General features: G+C 37.5%; 1 protein-coding gene across 20 annotated transcripts in view; it reads right to left on the reverse strand.

The window, feature by feature from the left end:
- The window catches only part of VWA3B (von Willebrand factor A domain containing 3B), a 73,308-nt gene that overhangs the window by 14,455 nt on the left and 38,646 nt on the right, over positions 1 to 20,207 (reverse strand). For 15 of the 20 annotated variants that reach the window (XM_054849313.1, XM_054849350.1, XM_054849304.1 and 12 more), the window contains 8 exons: positions 20,055 to 20,192; positions 18,883 to 18,922; positions 18,606 to 18,762; positions 14,153 to 14,271; positions 8,720 to 8,770; positions 6,325 to 6,544; positions 1,642 to 1,755; positions 15 to 135 (listed from right to left, as the gene is read on the reverse strand). In XM_054849313.1, the coding sequence (XP_054705288.1) occupies positions 15 to 135; positions 1,642 to 1,755; positions 6,325 to 6,544; positions 8,720 to 8,770; positions 14,153 to 14,271; positions 18,606 to 18,762; positions 18,883 to 18,922; positions 20,055 to 20,192 (960 nt within the window). Of the gene's footprint in view, positions 1 to 14; positions 136 to 416; positions 449 to 1,641; positions 1,756 to 6,324; positions 6,545 to 8,719; positions 8,771 to 14,152; positions 14,272 to 18,605; positions 18,763 to 18,882; positions 18,923 to 20,054; positions 20,193 to 20,207 lie in introns of all 20 variants that reach the window. The other 5 variants (XM_054849340.1, XM_054849332.1, XM_054849419.1 and 2 more) reach the window with 3 other exon arrangements.

Genomic DNA, 20,207 nt, shown 5'->3' on the forward strand with positions numbered 1-20,207 from the left:
ACAAAAATATATACCTGGATAATAAAATCCTGTGACGTCTGATCTTGCAATCACCTTTTGGCTTTTGTGAGTCAAAAATACTTGGCCTTTTTGTCTTTTTTTAGACTTTGACTTCATAGTTTCTTCTTCAAGTCTCTGTAATTTGATATAATTATTTTTTTCCACCACAGCTAAGCCAGTCAGCCTCAATCTATCCATTGGAACTAATTAAAAATTTAGGCAATGTAATGTAATGACCTCTGAAGATAACTTACTAAACTGGAATTATTTTAAACACTCAGAATAGTTATAAACAGAGGAAACGATGTTACAGGAAATACTCATGGATATTATCATCTAAGAGTTTTCACTATAAAGTCCTTTTTTACCTGGTCCTAACAATACCCATATTTTCAAGTGTTCAGGCAGAAATTTACCTTGATGAATTATGGCTCTGGCTGCCATTTTCCTAGAAAAAAATTTACAAAGTTGTACAATTCATATTCAAGGATGAGGTAAGGAAAAAGCAACTCATTTTGCAGAATAAGTGAAGGTGCTATATACATCCATTTTGTCCAAATAGGTGGGTCTTCACAATAATCGTATTTTAATTAAAAGTACCTCACTGTATGAAATGACTGATTTAAAAAATCAAATACATAATCAGGGCGTTTTTCTAAAAAATCTTGAAATGTCTGGAAAAAATGTTTATTTACAAACTATAAATTAAAAAAAAAAAAAAATCAGCAGTTTTAAAACATTCTAGCTCAGCAAGATATTAAACCACATTTTCCAGAGCCACCACTGTCCATCATTCCGCCCTGCTAGTCTGGGTTCTTCATACACTAATTCTCCTCTTTGGGGAGCAGCTCCCCAGACTCCAGCTCCTGCAACGTACCACAGCCACACAGAACACTGGAGCTTACTGGTGAATTGCTCATAAATAAGTCTGGGGGACCGACTCAACTCCTTGTTGAAGAAAGTGACTACAGTTAGTAGTAACTGAATGAAGAATGCAAAAAGCACTATGGATCTCATGCAACAACTGAGGCAGGGAGCTGTGGGAAGCACAGTGTGTGAAAAATAGTCAAAGACTCAGAAATCACAAGTGGCTCTATGTAAAAATATATTGTCGGGCTTTCCAAGCTTCTGCATACTTGACTTTAAAGTTGCCATATTCTTTTACGTTAAAGCCTTTTATAGCTTACATTAATATTTTATGGAGTCTCAGTATTATTTGCCTTTAAAGTAAAACATGTTCCTGAATCCCATTTTTTCCAGAAGAAAGAATTTCTTCCCATTCAGGGCATCTCTCTTAAAGGAAGTTTTGAGAGGATCAGGGTATTATATGTATACGTCAGAATGTGAAAGAACACTTTATATTTTGCTTTTCTGAGAAAATTAAGAAAACTGATAACATAAAACCATTTTCTTTCTAATATGAAAAGTCTGTAATCCTAGTATTTTTATAAGTACATTTTAATAATCTTCTAGAATAACAATGTAATTTATATTTACTACAACAATAGCAAATGAATTCTTTTAAAAATCTATTATTTTCTCTACACTGCTTGCAATAATACTTCTAAATATATTACAAGCATGCAAAGTTAAATAAATCATTTCCCCATTAATTTTTAAAACACATATTTATTAGCCTACCCCATAAACAACTTGCAAGCATCCATCTCTTACACAGTTCCTTTGAATCACAAAAACATACAGCTTGAAATCTCCAACTTTTCCACACATCTTTTTCTGGTTTATTCTTTGCCCCTATAGAATAGAAAGTATATCGACATTTCTGTGCTTCAGACTAGGTCTAAACCAGAGGATCTTCACAGCACTTAACTGACTGCTTGAAGGACAACCTAACAAAGGCTGATTTGAGTGCAAAGACTCACAGCTCCACAGACACAAGAAGGTATTTGGGTAAACCATTCACTTAATTCCTCAGGCTCCAAAGGGACAGCTGCTGCTGAATATTTATTATCAACTAATTTGTAATGCTTGACTAATAACTTGGGCAACTTCCAGCACTCCGCATTAATCCAAATACTAAAGACTGCGCAGGCATCCACAATGAGGATGCCGAGCCCTGCAGAATTCAGGTGGCTCAGAAACGCTCTCTAAATTCAAATTCGTCTCCCGTACCTCTCACACAGCCTTTAGGTGTTCAGTGCGACTGACCCAGACACTGTCAGAGCGCCCATCTCTGGGATATCGTTCTCCAGTATTTTTATTACAGAAGAGTGCCGTCTGATTCTCAAGGATTTTCACCCTGTTCAGCTCTGCTTCTATCGAAGGCAATGCATTAAACCACACAAGGTGAAGGAGACTTTGTTTCCGCCTTCAATACCTGCTGCATTTTAAAATTCCCTTTCGAAGAGATTAGGTTTTGCACTTTCCTACTGTAAGTGAGAATAGATTGGAAGACTATCCACAGATCTCCATGTAGCTTGGCTCTAACTTTGGTTTTTCACAATCCTGACACCTCCAGAGCCAAGCATCCGCTGCTTTTCCCAGGCTGTCAGTGGCAACAAGCCCATTCTGTGTAGACCACAGTCAATTTTTATGGAAGAGCCTAACTTTTTGTGGCTACTTGCTGTCTGTCCAGCAGGTTACTTCATTGATGACAATGGAAAATTTGACCAAACCTTTCTAGGTAGTTATAACATTGTTGTTGTTGCACTATTTGGGATGCTTGTTTTCCCTTGTCTCCCTAAAGAGACACAAGAACAAAGGCAGGGTTTTGCTGAGCTGTTTAAGAAACATATGAATGCAAAAAAGGTATCAACAGACAGCAATTAGTGATCCTTAAGCAGTGAGGAAGAACAAGGAGTGTAAGAATTAGGACACCAGGAAATAAAAGAAACTGCTAAGGGAGATCCAAAATTTCCATTCTTGTAAAGAATCAAGCCTCAGCTATAAATATTTCATTAGGAATAATTAAATCAATTGCATATGAAATACATTTTTTCAGAAAGAACAGACTCAATGAGCCACAAGAGGTCCCTTTCCACCCAAATAAACACACTTTACAAAACACATTATGCTTATTAACCATTTTAAGTTCTTTTTGTCATGTTGTGACCATTCAACAGGGTCACAAACAAGAGTAAGCCTTGCACATTCAAGCTCATTCTAAGGGAAACACAGTACTTTAAAAAGTACATTCTTAATGAGAGTGGATCCTTAGCAATGAATGCAGCTGTATGTCCGCAGAATCTGAAATCCATTCATATGCAGAAACAGAAATATTTAGTATGAGATGAAATGTTCTCCATCACTCTCGAAGGCCAGATTGTGACACTTAGGGAAAGAAATACTTTACATGAAAATGTTACGGCTATTGACTGAATGCACCTAACTGTCCTGGAAGCTGTCTTCGAGAATAGTAATGCCGTGACCCCAGCAGACCTGAGGTGATCTAATGAGAAGTGGGTAGGGGACCCTGAAAAAGTGCTTTTACTAAGTGACATCACGTTGTATAGATTTATAATTCAGTGAGAAAAAAACATAATGAGAAATGATGGTTGACTGTCATGCCTGACAAGTTCAAAATAGAAAAGACATAAAATATTTTAAGTCAAAGCACTTACTTATTAGAAAAAAAAAAGTAAATGATACATTCCTCATTTTTAATACCTTTAGACAAAATCTGAGTGCCAGCCTGAAAAGGAAGATTTTTGTCAACCTGTGCTTTAATCTGTACAGCACAAGGAACTGAGTAAGCTGAGTAAAATATAGTCTACAATTAGCCCTCCAATTAAGTAATCATCTTAGCCCTCAAATTAGGTAATCATCAGTGCTGAGTGCTTTATATTTTGCCTGGTAATAACTAAATGTGTTCGTTCATTTCCCAAAGCATTTGCTTCTTGCATCACTAGAGATCTTCAGTCACCTCATGGCCCTGTGCAGATGGATGTCTGCTTCATTCCCCTCCAGTAAGGCACTGGCATACCCTGCCCTTCACAGATATCTGCAAACGTAGCAGCCTGAACACAGCTCCCAGAGAAGGTCAGAGCACAGAGGGAGGATAACCAGACCATTAATTCAGTTGTAGGCTTAAACAGAAAGCTCCCGTAGCAAGCACATCCAAAAAGGATTACTAATTCTTTTAAGAAGTTGTGAAGGTAATTAGGAACCCTTAAAAGCTAAAAACTAAGGAGGGGTTATTTTGATTTTAGTGAAAAAAAATTAGCAGGAAATGTAAAAGTCTGCTTTGTTGAATATACCTCCAGGATAATTGTGATTTTTCTACCATCTCACAATGACAATTTTCATTCAATGCCATATCAGCTATTTCCTTGCTGTAGTGTATTTCAGCTGGTGGTTTATATTTTGTAGACAGAAATTACAGTTGGAAAAACCTCCAACAGCATTTTTAAAAGGCTCCCCAGTTTTTTTCTGGGGTTTTTTCACTGTTTTTTCCGCAACATAAACAGAACTCTAATTACATCTGAATTTCTGCCTCTCACTCTTAAAGCCTTTCAGTTGCAGATTAGCAATTACTGTAGATGGTGCTCTGATTAGGCTCCTAAAGCAGGTTGGCTCAGGATAAGTGATTGCACAATGTTAATCACATCATGTCTGAGAGCACACATTGGTTGTTTCAAGGCAACAGTAAAATTACAGTCAACAAATGAAAAACTGACATGTTTCTGCTGCTCTTCTGTTTGGACATTATATGGCAGTGGTAAATCAATAATCAAAATAGCTGTACGAGCAATGTAAGAATTTCAGACTAATGTAAAATGAATCAAGATCATCTGGTTTTTGATTAACATTAAAACATTAAAATGTTTTCAAATGTACATTCTTCGTGGAGCAAATTATCCAAGACTACAGAAAACTGAATGTGATCCTGCCAACCACACCTTCAAGCTCAGTTAAAGACTTGTTTCTCTCACTTAGTGATATAGAGCAATGAAAAAGAGAAGGAATATATTAATACATGAGCTTTATGATGAATTTTCTATTTGTTCTTAATTATCCTCTATTATTACTTAGAGGTCTGAGAGAAGATTTTCTTCCTTACTAATTCCCTAGAGAGCTTATTTTAATATTATCATAGTACAATTGCACCTAGACAGCAGTTCTGCGAAGGCAGCGGCACTCCCAGTGAATCGCTGTTTGATGAATCTATTACATGAAAAAACTTGAAATCAAATAAGAGAAATGGTTTGGTTTTTTCAGAGGTAAGTACTTTCAATTTTAAAGCATCAATAGTGTATACAGAAATCTTTTCACTGGGGAAGGTTAAATTGCTTTTTAAAACTTAAAAGTCTGTTCTTCATTTCTCTGAGAATTCATATTCATAACTTGAAGATAAAACCGTTAAGGTAGAATGAATTCATTTTCAAGAATGTTCTGAAAGAGTGCAAATAATAATAGAAGAATACAACATTGCAACCTAAGATATGTTTTCTGAACATATATATCACCACAGAAAAAGCTAAAATGAAAAAGTGTATTCTCTCTTCCAATGGGGCAGCCTAAAATAACTTACTAGCCTTATTAGACTTCTTGCTTCATGTATTTTCATAGACATTTCATTAAATCCCTAATAGCATTCCAGGTAAAATCAGAGGTTCATCTGGGACACACACACACATATATATATCTCAATCAAAAATCTCAAACTTCAAATCTCAAACTTCAATCACGGTTTCAGAGTAGCTGACTACTTTCTGCTAACGTATTAATGGAATGCAGAGAGTACTCTGGCTTGCCAATAATAGGTATACACTTTAGGATGAGCTAAACAGCTCTCCAGATGTCATTGATTGTCAGCTAGGGCTCTGTTCACAACACTGTGAGATTAGACACCAGTTCATGTATGCCTGCCTTTTATGGACAGCTACATTTCAATGTCTGAATATGAAGTTGAATCCCACCCCTTCTCTTCATCTTTTCTCTTCGAAGAAAGATACCACGGCAGATTACAGTGAATTACTCCAACATTACAAGATCTTTTAGTCTTGTTTATTAGACGTTAACGCAATCAAAAATCTTACATCATAATTGCCTTTCATATATCTCTTCTTTCCCTTCTTTCATATATATCTCTGCTGTCGTTGCAAAGGACATAAAGATACTTGATACTTTGCTCAGATTTGTTTCTACGTGGCTCAATTTCTGTGGCGCGCTCAGCTCCAGAAATTCTGCTTCCCTGGTATATCCAAAAAGTCATTGAAAGCTTGTTCTCTTTTTAACTACCTTCTTTCCTCTATCCATTTGTATAATAACATCATGCTAAACACCTAATTTAGCAGCTATTACCACAGAACAAAATTATTCCAGAAGCACATACTGAAGAGGAATATCTGGAATATCTGTTACCTTTTTATTGTCGCTTATGTGTGATTCTGAGCTTTTCTCAGTTTCCTTTTTGACAGCTTCCTGCAGATCAGAGGCTTGTTGTATATATGTTAATGCTGCCAGTATCTCATCTTCTAACAATATGATATCTTCATAGGAAATTGGCCATCCCAGATTCTCTAAAGCCTCCAGCAAAGCTTCTTTATGCTGCATATATTGGACTGGCCCATCCTCTTTAAATCTTAAAAAAAAAATAAAATTAAAAAATAGTAATCACAAGTAGGAAAAGTTTTAATTTTGGCAGTACTTTACAAATAGAATCACAAAGCTTAAAAGCAGAATAAACCATCAGATTCATCCAATCTATCTTCTGTATACCACAAGTTCTTGTGTTTCATCCAGCTACCATTGTGTTTAGTCAAACAATCACATCTGGCTTAACTGTATCTCATAGAAAGGCATCTACAGAGCAATTCAAGTGGCCGGGCTGAGCACAGCTATCTGGTGTCATTTTAGATGTCACAGAATATGTGATGTATCAATAAAGAACTTGCAGATATGAAATTATGGAAATCCCTTCTGGAGCAGCATCTAGGGTGAAGTGGCAAGCATCTAGATGCTTATTAAGTCCTTATTTGCCACATCAGTCTTGACTGATCATATAAAAAAAGAGACAATCTCCTGCTGTTTATTCCTCTGTCATTCCTGCACTGCTCAATTTTCACTCAATGATCAGGAGTTCACTTCCATCCATGGTTCAGTTTATGACAATGTTCACTGGACTAGAGTAATTTTGAACCTACACACTGAAGGTACTTACAGACCAAAAGGTGAATCAGATACAGTCATCTTGTTGTTAAAACCAAACTAAAAACCCCGAAGTCCAGAACAGGTAGAATGCTTTAACTCTCCAATTGGAAGTAACATACTTCTTTTTAGTATTCAAATCACACCTGTGGCTCTTCTCTACAGCTTTGCCAGCATTTAAAAAATGTGAAACCTAGGCCTGGAGAAAGTATTTAAGTGTCTGTCTTACCAACACATATAACCATTGTGATGCCTACCACATTGCCCTACTCTTTTTCACTGCTCATTTCTCTCCTACTCTAGGAACCACTTTGTATTGAAATTATACTGACTGGTATAGTTACTTACCTAGATTTTGTTCTCTGAGTCAATTATTCATCTATAATCAAAGTTAAGTTAACTTATCTCCTGAGTTGGATCTCTCAATCATTTTGAACACAAGCACAATATTACCACTTCTCTAGTTAAACCGAACTTCCCTAGTATCTGAGATAGCCTTTTAATACACACTAGTGAGCCAGAGAACTCCTCAACCAATTCTTTCAGGATTCCTGTGACCAAGTTAGTAGACTTCATTTCCCTCTCCCTTCAGATTACTAATGATTTTGAGAGTGAGAGTATGTTGTCATCTTTTTGTAATACGTGGATGTGATTATTCAAATTGTAAATTCAGAAAAGAAATAGATCAAATATTTCAATTTCTATACACCTGTATTAACAATTTTAATATGCCCCTCTAGCAACAGACTGTACAACTGCTAGGACTTTTTTTTCCTTATATACATAATTGGCCATATGTTACCAACAATAAAATATCTTAGATACCACCTTGTCAACTTTCTATACTCTATAACTCATGGTCTATCCACAGACATCTATTTCCTTTTCTTTTTAAATTATATGTTGTTCTTCTGTTTAATAACCTTCACTTCCTCTCTGCACCAGAATGGGGTTTTAGTTCTCCTTATTGATGATAGAACTGCATATTTTTTTAGCTCATTAGTTTGTCGTCTTAAAAGCATTCTACTTTTCATTCCCATTTTTCTGCCTTGAATATTTCACGCCAATTAAGTCTTCATTAATTGATCCTCACTTTATTCTCTGAAGTAAACCGATGTTAACTTCACTGATATCAGTCCTGTTTATAGAGTTGCTAGTTTTCAAAATCAATATACAGAAACAAGCTAGTTAAAGTGGTACAAACTTCCAGTGTGATATACAATTCCAGCACATGCTGTAAAGGCGCTTACTATACCTTTACAAACCAGCCACTGAAGTGCTCTTTACCAGATAAGAGATTTACCTTGATGCCAAAGGCAATGGCATGCTGCCGTCCCAAGGCTCTGCCACTTGACACTGATTAAGAATAGACCAGAACCATTCAAATGGAATGCAAGTCCTTTCCTTTAAAAATAATCAGCACTGCAAGAAGGAGGTTCAGGATTTAATATTACTCCATATCACACATATATTTTTTGAAAGTAAGGTGTAGTTAGGAAATATTTGAAAATAAGACCAGTTGGTTACAGAAATAGTGATAAAAAAAGTATCAAATATTTATGACCAGCCTTTCAGAAGTAAGTTAGAAAAGCAAAAGGTGATAGCTTACTTGTCTCTTTCCTCCTGAGATAGTGCTCTCCAGATAAGGAGGTTTAGGCGCCTATTAAAGAAAGCAAAGCAGTTTTTAAGGAAATGCAGTTCCTTGTGCATCTGATCATCTCAAAGCTAGCAAATAAACACAGTTTCTTAAGATATCTGCACTGATTTGTATTCCAAGAGCACTGTATCATCAGACTGTATCCTTATCATTCAGCTATGAAATTATAAACTGCAAAAGAAGATGGGAAAACAGCATCTTCCATCAAGTAGCAACAAGACTATTTCAGGGTCATAGAAGGATTAATGGCAATTACTGCTGCTTCCTACCGGGATTTTCTATGGATGGTTCTCTTCAGCACCAGCAAGCTGAATCAAATAAGAAAACTGATCAAATGCCAGTTAAGCTAAGCACAGTTCCTTCAATTAAACAGTTTCAGAAAACTGTAGCCTGAAGACACATGGAGAGCAATACTTTTTTTTTTTTTTTTTTTTTGCTAAAATAACCCCTCAGTTCTGCCATTCAGGTTCCTACTTCATTAAACTTCAGCTATGAAGAAAAACTACAGACAGGAAAAGAGAAGTAATTATCCCAAAGCAATGCAGTTCTGAGATCTTTTAAAAGCACCACTAAACTTTCTGCTTTTGCTTTTTAGACATAAATTATACACTCTTTTTAGGTCATCTAGCTTACAGTTTTCTATATTAACATCTCAAACAATTAAGCCATCACTCAATTACTTCACTTCATACAACAGAAATAAACCTCTACCAATGATCCTAATTGCTGTAATTCTAGAAAAAAATTCCAAACTTTGGAAATACAAGAACAAACTCATTGTTAGGAAAAATTCAGGTTGTAACCATTAGACTTTTAATGGTTTTGCCAGATTTACTGGTGCATGTACAAAAAAGCTCATTAGCACCAGATTTTGAATATGAATTTCCTGATGATTCATTTTATCTACTAGAAACCAAACCCCAGCATTTTTAGAATGTAAATTACTTCATTCATTCACAATCTGCAGTCTCAGCATGCTCCACTGCCTATTTCATACTTCTAAATGTGCACACTCATAACTAACTCATTTGTAAAAGCCTCTGGCTATACAAGATCATACACATTTTGAAGCTTTCAGTGTTTTTCTCCTTCAATATTGGATATTCTCTTTGTAAGAGCACAAAATTTCTGCCCTTGCCACTTTTCCCTCTCTAAATCTGATGCTAAGGTCAATCTATGTATGGGGAAGATGTTGTCATGCTTACTTCTGTTCTTGAAACCTGCATGCCCTGATATATTTTCTCATCTATAGATGTCAGAATAAATTTGTGACCGATCACTATTCACAAAGATGAACTGCAGCCTTTGCAAAATTCAATTACTGGAAAAATACTGTGGCATTTAAAGCAAAATAAATTTGACTGGGTTGCTGTTTCACATGTAGTGGAAACGGAATAAGAACTCTTTTTTTTACATTGTCAATTATAAGGATCTTCAGACAGATCTCTCTTCCATACATCTTTTTCACAGAAGTAGGGAACTCAGTCCTACCATTGTAAAAACACCAAATCATTGACCTCTATGGGTAAAAATAACCATACAGCCAGTCATCAAAGTTTTAGGGAGACTGTGAAAATACTGTCACTAGAAGATCATCAAAGAATATTTTTCCTTCCCTCAAAATTTAAGTCAATAAATGTAAACTATTCAATGGTATGGCACAGTACTAAAAAACTTCAACACGTTTTCAGAAGTCACCATCAAAAATCTGCCACTTGAACCTTCTATCAAAATGAGTGACAAATCCAGATTTCTATGAGTTCTTCATCAGTCTGATAATAACAGTATGGTCTTAGTGACAGAGCACACAAAACCAATAGATTTTTCTTCACTGAAATCTATTAATATTAGACATAGCAAGCAGCATTTGCAAACCATCATTCTTGATTTTTACCACAAAAGATGGATACATGTAGAAATAGGAAATGGGAATGAAAGAGAGAGCTATTACATGCTTTACAAACAACTGGTATGATCGTAGAGCTACAAAGGGAAAAAAAAAGGGCCTCAGTAGAACTCATCACAAAACAAAGACTAAACACTCATCATCAAGGGTTTTTTGGTCACAGAATCACAGAATGGTAGGGGTTGGAAGGGACCTCTGGAGATCATCTAGTCCAACCCCCCTGCTAAAGCAGGATCATCCAGAGCAGGTTGCACAGGATCACATCCAGGTGGGTTTTGAATTTCGCCAGAGAAGGAGACTCCACAACTTCTCTGGGCAGCCTGTTCCACTGCTCGGTCACCCTCACAGTGAAGAAGTTTTTCCTCATATTCAGATGAAACTTCCTGTGTTCCAGTTTGTGCCCATTGCCCCTTGTCTTGTCACTGGGCACCACTGAAAAGAGTCTGGCCCTATCCTCTTGACATCCACCCTTTACATATTTATAAGCATTGATAAGATCCCCTCTCAGTCTTCTCTTCTCCAGGCTAAACAGACCCAGCTCTCTCAGCCTTTCCTCATCAGTCCCATAATCATCTTTGTAGCCCTCCGCTGGGCTCTCTCCAGTAGCTCCCTGTCTTTCTTGAACTGGGGAGCCCAGAACTGGACACAGAACTCCAGATGTGGCCTCACCAGGGCAGAGTAGAGGGGGAGGACAACCTCCCTCGACCTGCTGGCCACGCTCTTCTTAATACACTCCAGGATACCATTGGTCTTCTTGGCCATGAGGGCACATTGCTGGTTCATGGAGAGCTTGTTGTCTCTCCTGTTGACCAGGACTCCCAGGTCCTTCCCTGCAGCACTGCTTCCCAGCAGGTCAACCCCTAACCTGTACTGGTGCACAGGGTTATTCCTCCCTAGGTGCAGGACCCTACACTTGCCCTTGTGGAACTTCATTAGGTTTTCTCTCTGCCCAGCTCTCCAGCCTGTCCAAGTCCTGCTGAATAGCAGCGCAGCCTTCTGGTGTATCAGCCATTCATCCTAGTTTTGTATCATCAGCAAACTTGCTGTGAGGGTACACTCTGTTCCCTCTTCCAGGTCATTGATGAATATGTTCAATACGAACGGACCCAGTACTGACCCCTGGGGCACACCACTAGCTACAGGCCTCCAACTAGACTGTGCACTGCTTATCACAACCCTCTGAGCCCTGCCATTCAGCCAGTTCTCAACTCACCTCACTGTCCACTCATCGAACCCACACTTCCTAAGCTTGCTACCGAGCATGTTATGGGAAACAGTGCCAAAAGCTTTGCTGAAGTTGAGGTAGACAACATCTACTGCTCTCCCCTCATCACCCAGCCAGTCATGCCATCATAGAAGGCTATCAGATTGGTCAGGCATGATCTACCCTTGGGGAATACATGCTGACCACTCCTGATAACCCTCTTTTCCTCCACATGCTTACTGATGACCCCAAGAATGAGCTGTTCCATCACCTGAGGCTGACTGGCCTGTAGTTTCCCGGGTCCTCCTTCTTGCCCTTTTTGAAGACTGGAGTGACACTGGCTTTCCTCCGGTACTCAGGCACCTCTCCTGTTCTCTATGACCTTTCAAAGATGATGGAGAGTGGCACAGCAATATGATCAGCCAGCTTCGTGAACACTAGTGAGTGCATCCCATCAGGGCCCATGGATTTGTAGATGTCAAGCTTGCCTAAATGTTCTCTAACCCGGTCCTCCTCAACCAAAGGAAGGTCTTCTTTTCTCCAGACTTCCTCTCCTACCTCCAGGATCTGGGATTCCTGAGGGCCAGCTTTAACAGCAAAGACTGAAGCAAAGAAGGCATTCAGTAACTCCACCTTCTCTGTATCTTCCGTCACCAGGGCACTCACCTCATTCAGCAGCGGGGCCACATTTTCCTAGTCTTCCTTTTGCTGCTGATGTACTTGAAAAAGCCCTTTTTGTTGTCCTTGACATCCCTTGCCAGATTTAATTCCCAATGGGCCTTAGCCTTCCTTGTTGCATCCCTACATTGTATGACTGCATCCCTATACTCCTCCCAAGTGGCCAGACCCTTTTTCCACATACTGTAAACTTCCTTCTTCCCTTAGACTTTTTGCAGGAGCTCCTTGCTCATCCATGCATGTCTCCTGCCTCCTTTGCTTGATTTCTTACTCTTCAGGATGCACTGATCTTCACCTAGGAGGAAGTGGTGCTTGAATATTGACCAGCTCTCTTGGACCCCCCTACCTTCCAAAGCCCTAACCAATGGGATTCTCCCAAGCAGGTCTTTGAAGAGGCCCAAGTTAGCTCTCCTGAAGTCCAGGGTTGTAATCCTACTTATTGCCCGCTCCTTCCACACAGGATCCTGAACTCCACCATCTTGTGGTCACTGCAGCCAAGGCTGCCCCCAACCTTCACATCCCCAACCAATCCTTCTTTGTTTGCTAGTACAAGATCCAGCAGCATCCCTCTCCTCGTGGGATCCTCCACCATCTAAGTCAAAAAGTTATCATCAATAGTCTGCAGGAACCTCCCAGACTATGTGTGCATGGCTGTGTTGCCTTTACAGCAAATATCAGGGTGGTTGAAGTCCCCCATGAGAAACAGGGCCTGTGATCGTGACGCTACTTCCAGCTGTCTGCAGAAGGCCTCATCGACTTCCTCTTCCTGATCAGGTGGCCTGTAGTCAACACCCACAACAGTGTCACCCATATTAGCTGGCCCCTTAATTCTTACCCATACCTGGTCATATAAAATAATTACATCTGTAAATGTTATTAGAGTACAGCTTGAAAAGATATTTCATTTATTAAAACAATTCTAGTCAAAGTTCTCATAAGGTTACTGAATGACATTAGTAGTCAAATAATTGCACTACTTAAAAATAAATGCACAAAGAACAAGGAAAGAAATATCTTAGAGATAAAATGCCCTTGTCCTGTTTACTTCTGATGTGCTTTTACCAACATTTAATTAGTAAGCACAATGCATATCTTTCTCAAAAAAAAATAATTAAATTTGTCAGTATCTCATAGGTCCCTCAGTTAGTTATATTCTTGCATCCATAGTTAGGTGTGAGGGAGCTGGCAGCAGAAAGCAGGCCACTAATTTAAAAGTCAGTCAATGGATTTAGGAGCTTAATTGTTAAGTTAAAAGTCTGGCTACTACTGTATGTTTAGGGGGGAATTCCTCCCCAGGGAAGATTGCTTTCAGGTTTATTCCCAGAAAGTAAACATTTTATTTTTTTTTGTCATTGAAAAAACATAATATGAGCAACATGTTATTTATTATCTCCTTGCCTATTATCTGTTTTTTTCATTCTGCACCTTTTTTGAAGAAAATAAACACTTCTCCTACAAATTGATGGTGGATTAAAGTGTGTCAATGTACAGAATTACCAGTATTGAGCAAAGTACATGTGGGTGTGAATACCCACTACCTAAGAAAAAATCTGAAATTAGATTGCAAACATGATAAATTACTGATGAGTAGACTTGCCTTTCATAGGATTTAATTGCTTGTTCCAGCTTCTTTTTATAGGCATCGAGATTCACTGCCTGAGGATTAATTAGTGTGATCCGCTTCTTGTCGTTGCTAACATGTGCCAATGGTAACATCTATTATACAATAAAAGACAAAGACTTCATTTATCATACAACTTTTTTTTCCATCAGAATACCTGAAAGCCCATGAGTCTATTTCCAAGAATCAGAACAGACAGAAGGAACACTGGAAGGCTGCAGAAAGAAATATCTGAGCACCCCAAAGAAATGTCAGAATTAAGACATAGTTTCCAGCCTGTTGATAAAATCTCCTGAAATGATACAATCCCTTTATGCAGAAGTTGCAAATTAAGATTCCTAACTACTAGTTAATTCTAACTAAATCAGTACTGTCAAAAAGACACTCTAATAATGGAAGGGTAGGTCAGAAGGGAGACAAGCATGTCAAGATCATGACCACATTCCAGATTGTATTGCTTTAAAACAACACTCTCTGATACTTATTAGCATCTAATTCTAGCATACAGGTGTGGTAGTTACTTATTTAAGTCTATTTAATACTGTTATGTTGGAGGACCATATTTTCTAAGGAATTAGAGCACTAAAGGTAGAGAGAGACATTTTTCACCATCACACTGTTCACCAAAAAGTGAACAACATGGATATTGCTCACTGAAACTAGCATTTATTATTATTAACCACAATAACACTTAGGAACCTAAGTTGGTCAGAATCAGGAACTTCAATACCTTTCAAGTCTCACAATACAGCATCTACATAAGTCAACTTCATTATAAAATAGAAAGTCATACAGTTACAAGTAGATCTTCAAAAAGGCAGAGAACAGGGTAGAAAAGGATGACAGAGAGGAGGAAAGATTCCTTCCCATCTCTCCATCCAAAGTCCCACCATCACTCAGCCTCTTAAATTACTCAGCAGTTTGTATAAGAAAAGCTATTTTGTACATCAACATCCTGATGATGATTAAAAACAAAACAAAACAAAACAAAAAAACAAGAAAGAGATGGAGAGATGTTACTCTCCCAAAAACTGTCTTCAGTACATATGGTTGAGTGGGAAGCTTCTCCAAGTGCCTGTCTGAGATCAGGATATAGATGACAAAAAAATGGATGAGGTTCAATTTAAATAAAATTAAAACCCCTGTTGGGGGAATAAGGCAAGCAATCAGAAAATAAAACAATAAAAAGATTTCTTTAATTAAGAACATTTTTCAGTGATGTTTTGTTTGTGTTTGAATCATCACAGCCTAGCTGGATTCCAAATTACTGACCATTTTTTCAGGAGCAGTGGTGTGACTTCATACTCCCCTCTTTTTCTGAGGACTTCTTCTCTCTGATAAATAAATCTGTGTCACATCAGTGCCAGACCACATCAAAGCTCCTCATGTTAAATTAATTTTAAGATCACTTAGAAGCTAAATTTAATGGGAACATGTCAGTGAAGGATCTTGCCAGAGACAGATGAGGTAAATCTCTGCCCAGAACTGAGAGCCATGATATCTGGCTACCTGTCACTTCCAGGTGGAGTTTGAAAGCTGAAAGGCAAACAAATTGAGAGTACCCATCTTCCAGCTCCATACTGCCATGGCTGTTGTCTGCTATGTTACTCAAACCAAGTTTATAAAAGTTCAGCAGGGTTTCTGCCTCTCCTACATTCTCTTACAAATTCCCAGACTAACTCCAAGTACAAACAGCATCATTTGCAAAATGAGTATTTAATACAGTTTATACACCACTTTGAATAGAATATGAGGAGCAGACAAACATAAATACATTATTAGAGTATTGAAGAATAAAACCAGAATGGAATGTGTTCTTAGCAAATAGAAAATTCGAAATATTATGTCTACTTTGAGAGAAATGAAAACTAGTCATGAAGTCAAGTGAAATTTGACAGATTCAGCTGAAAGAAATCATCAGGAAACTTTTTTAGTGCCAAAATGTTTTCTCATTTTTCTAAACTGAATACTTAAACTTTCATATCAAAAGTATTCACTTGTTTCAAAATGGCTTTTAAATCAAAACCATTTCACATTTTTAAAGACAAAACCAAAGCACAATAACCCTAGAAAAATGTTTCTTACTTTAGGCTGAACAAGATGTTTTGGTTGGCTGAATCTGAACTTGATTCTTCTGAGCAAAGTGTTGGGTCAAAGGTCCAAGACTTGCAAAGCTTTACTTAAGATGCCACAAGCTGCAACAGATACTCAGATGGCTGTATAGGGAAGGTTTGCTCCAGAACTACCACAGCATAATTTAGACAAGCCCCCAAACCAATTTTTTTTCTGGATATCAATCTGATGGGTGGTTTAATGAATTAACCTCTTTGGAATAACTCAGGTGAAACTGGCAGGTCACATAGAACTGAAAACAACAGGTCAGCCTCTTGTTAATGAACAGTTGTCATGGAAACCTTTTACTTGCTACATCTCCAAGGTGAGAAAACTGCTCATAGTTACTCCATCATCACTGCTAGCAAAGACCAAAAATAAAAACCTATACTACCCCCAGAAAAGCAAACAAGGATGTCTGCATTCCACACCAAGAAAACTAAAATCTCAGAAGGAAGAATGCAAAAATATCTGTACATTTATTATCTTCAATTAAGTCTTCTGAAGTACTGGAATAATCAAGATTCTTAATCAATTTGTTAATGTTTCCTATTCAATTTCTATGTCTAGTCCCAGAACCCATTTTATGCTTTTCCTTGATATGCTGGCATGAGGCTTGAGGGAGAAAGGGTTCCGTAGCTCAGCAATTCTACTGTTTCCACCTCATGTGAAACCCCCAACCTTCTTTTTCCTTTCTATACCCTGCTTCAGATCCAGAAAAAATCCACACCTCTACATGTAGATCAATAATTCTCCACTGCCTGAGAAACTGAGTGTCTCCATACAAGTAATGGGGAATAGGAGGTACAAAAAAGTGGTAAAAATGATGTATTATTTTGTATTTATAACCCTGACTCTAAAGAAAGCCCATGGATCACTGTTTAGATTCTGTACAGCAGCTGTTCACCCTAAGAACACTGAACTTAATTCAGCCCTGAACTAGAGTACCATAAGCTCCCATGAACTACCATTAAAAATTATCTGTATCATTTGCTGAATCATAGCATTGACTATTTTCAAAGACCATTATGTTTTACAGACTGCTGGTTTTGGAAATAGCAATAGTTTAAATGCAGCTCAGGATTGTCTGGAAAGGATTCGAAGGAGTCTTCATTTAGAAACATGGCAGAAAGAGCTCTACTTAGTAGGCGTATCCAGAAGAAGATGAGAAAAGAAGTGATTGCTCTGAAATCAGTTGTAAGAGTGAAAATCACAATGCCTTTTGTTTGACATTTCACTTACAGTAGATTGTTTTGTATAGTTTGTAATCATTGAATATCTGATTTTTTTTGAAAAATGGCTATTTTACATCTGAAATGTTAACATGTACTTTTTAAAATGCTTTTGATACAAAAAGCCATCTTTCTATTGTGTACAAAAAAGATCTCACACTTCAAAAAAATCCTTAAAAGATCTTAGGTTTGACTTGCTTTTACTAAAACAGAGGATCTGGTTTTGCTTCCACTATCTGCATACTATAGCAAAAATTCCCATTCCTAAATTTAAAAAACTTTAAAATGTACAAATGTGTACATTTGCTATAAATATTTTACTTAGTTCTATATCACATCCTATTCCAAAACCCTTGCTTACCCCTTATTATTTAAATAGATGCTGTTTAGCTTTTTCTTTGAGTGTTACTTAAAGAAACAGTTTTTATTAGTTAAAATGACCTGCAACATATTCACAGGATTTTCATAGGATGCATCACACAAGAAAAATTAGAGCAACTTGCCACAAAATGGATTTCCTTTAAATGGAATGGCAGTTAGAGTTTCATGATACACAATTCATTGTGAATTTTGCACTTCCAGAATCTCACAACTGTCTCCACCTATCAGAATTAAATTTTAATTATTGAATTCCAATACTTTTCAAAAGGTCTTAGCAGATACATGTAAACCTTGAGAATGCACATATCCACAAACTGTGCACCTGCAAAGTTTTCAAAATGACTGCATGGACCTAAAATACATACTCCTGATACATAATATGTATCAGTAGAGGCTGTGGTGCTCAAGAAATTGCTGAACACCTGACGGCTGCACACTGCCATCAACTGGTAGCTGTGAAAGAAAAATACATAGTTTTAAAACTTGAGGGTAAAGTCTGCAAGAAATACTATTAACCATCAGTTTTATCTTCTTACTGATGCACGAATGAACGTTCAGATACACATTATACATTTAGTGCACATCAACCATCCACAGTGAACACCAGAGAACGCAATTATGACATTTAGAGAAATTAATTAAAAAATCCTTTTGAAAGCAGTACCAAGATTTATGCTTGCTTTGAAATGGTGTAAGAGTTTTACCTCATCAAATACTTTAGAAACTACATGCTTGTCCAGAACTGGGATGTATTTGGTACCATGAGGGACAGCTGTAGGAGCTAAGGCATCCATGATGGTGAGTCGCCTAGCAACCAAGCCATGCGTCTTTAACCAAAGGGCGGAAGAGGTATCTAGAGAACTAGAAAAAAGAGACTGTAAGATGTAGCACGAGGTAGAAATACATTTCAGAAGTTTGACATGACTGAAGAAAAATATAAAATGTAATTTTTGTGATGTATCTATACATGCACACACATACCTTTTAGGTGTCCTTTTCACAGCTTTCTGCATTTTCAGATCTAAGACAAAACATTTACATTTCATTATCTCACAGGTTTTGTGCACACAAAAGTATACATAAATAAGCTGACATATAATAGCATCATTTTTTATTTGAGCCTACCAGCAGTGTCACAAAGACTACACAAAAATGTCTATTTCAGTTGCTAAATTAATCAATGAGAATTATGTTTCCTGTGTTTCTTGGTGCTTGATCAATAGTAACAGTGTTACCATATGCCTCATGAGCCCTAATTAATCAATGAGGAAATTTAGAAAATATGTGGTGAATTTTTTTTTTAAAATTGAACTTTGTATGTATTTATTTCTTATAACCCAAAAAGAAAGATTAATCAGTTTATTCCCCAATTAAAGATGTGATACCAAGTACTATCACTAATGAGATGGCCAGGAGTGGCTAATTTAAAGTATACCGCTATGAAAATCTGTATAAAAGGGATATAAAGAACTAAAAATAAGACACTGAAATGTTAAAAAAAGTAAAAAAATCTTTAAGTATCATAGGTGAGGTTTCAGAACAACTTAGAGGACCTATCATAAAGTTCAGAGTTGCATGAATTACTGAGAGAAATGAAAACTATCTGAATGTATATCCCAGTCCTGTTGGAAATACTTTCGTCTCTACATATGTGTCTGTTCCAGAGAGCATGTTTTTTGCAAGTCTAAGCATATTAGTAAAGTGCAACTTCCTTTTACATTGGTACCACGGAATTAGAACCACCACTCTCAGCTTTAACCTCAACATTGAACATAACTACAAATTACTGAACAATCTATTACTGTGTAACACAATTCTCAAGATCTATTTATTCTGTTGATAAGAAGCAACTGTGATATCCTTTCAGCAGCCTAAGGCATAGCTGTACCACAGCTGCCACATACTGTGGACGTAACTAAGCTGTTGTAAACCAAATAGTCTGGGCACTGGCAGGAGTCTGGCCACAGCTATAAGGACCTTCTTACAATTCCTTCCTGCGTGTCCAGCTCTCTGCATCTCTGCTGTGCTCCAGTCCTTTGTACTGCAGGCCTGCACAATTTTGCCTCAAATGAGGTGCCATTAGTTAGTTACAAATGCAGCAGGAAAAACGTTATCATCTGCCCCACCCAGAGCTTCCTGTTCCTTCAACTTGCCTTTGAAAATGGTTGTACTTTTCACAGTCTTTTTGACAGAAAAGTTCTTTTTTTCAGGGGATATTCCTTCCTCTGGGCTTTCTTCCCTAGATTTCACACTATGGCTCAGGATTCGCAGCAGACTCGTCTTTGTTTGCTCTGTAGGTGTTGAAA

This window comes from Grus americana, chromosome 1, assembly GCF_028858705.1.
Source record: "Grus americana isolate bGruAme1 chromosome 1, bGruAme1.mat, whole genome shotgun sequence".
Taxonomy (NCBI): Eukaryota; Metazoa; Chordata; class Aves; order Gruiformes; family Gruidae; genus Grus; species Grus americana.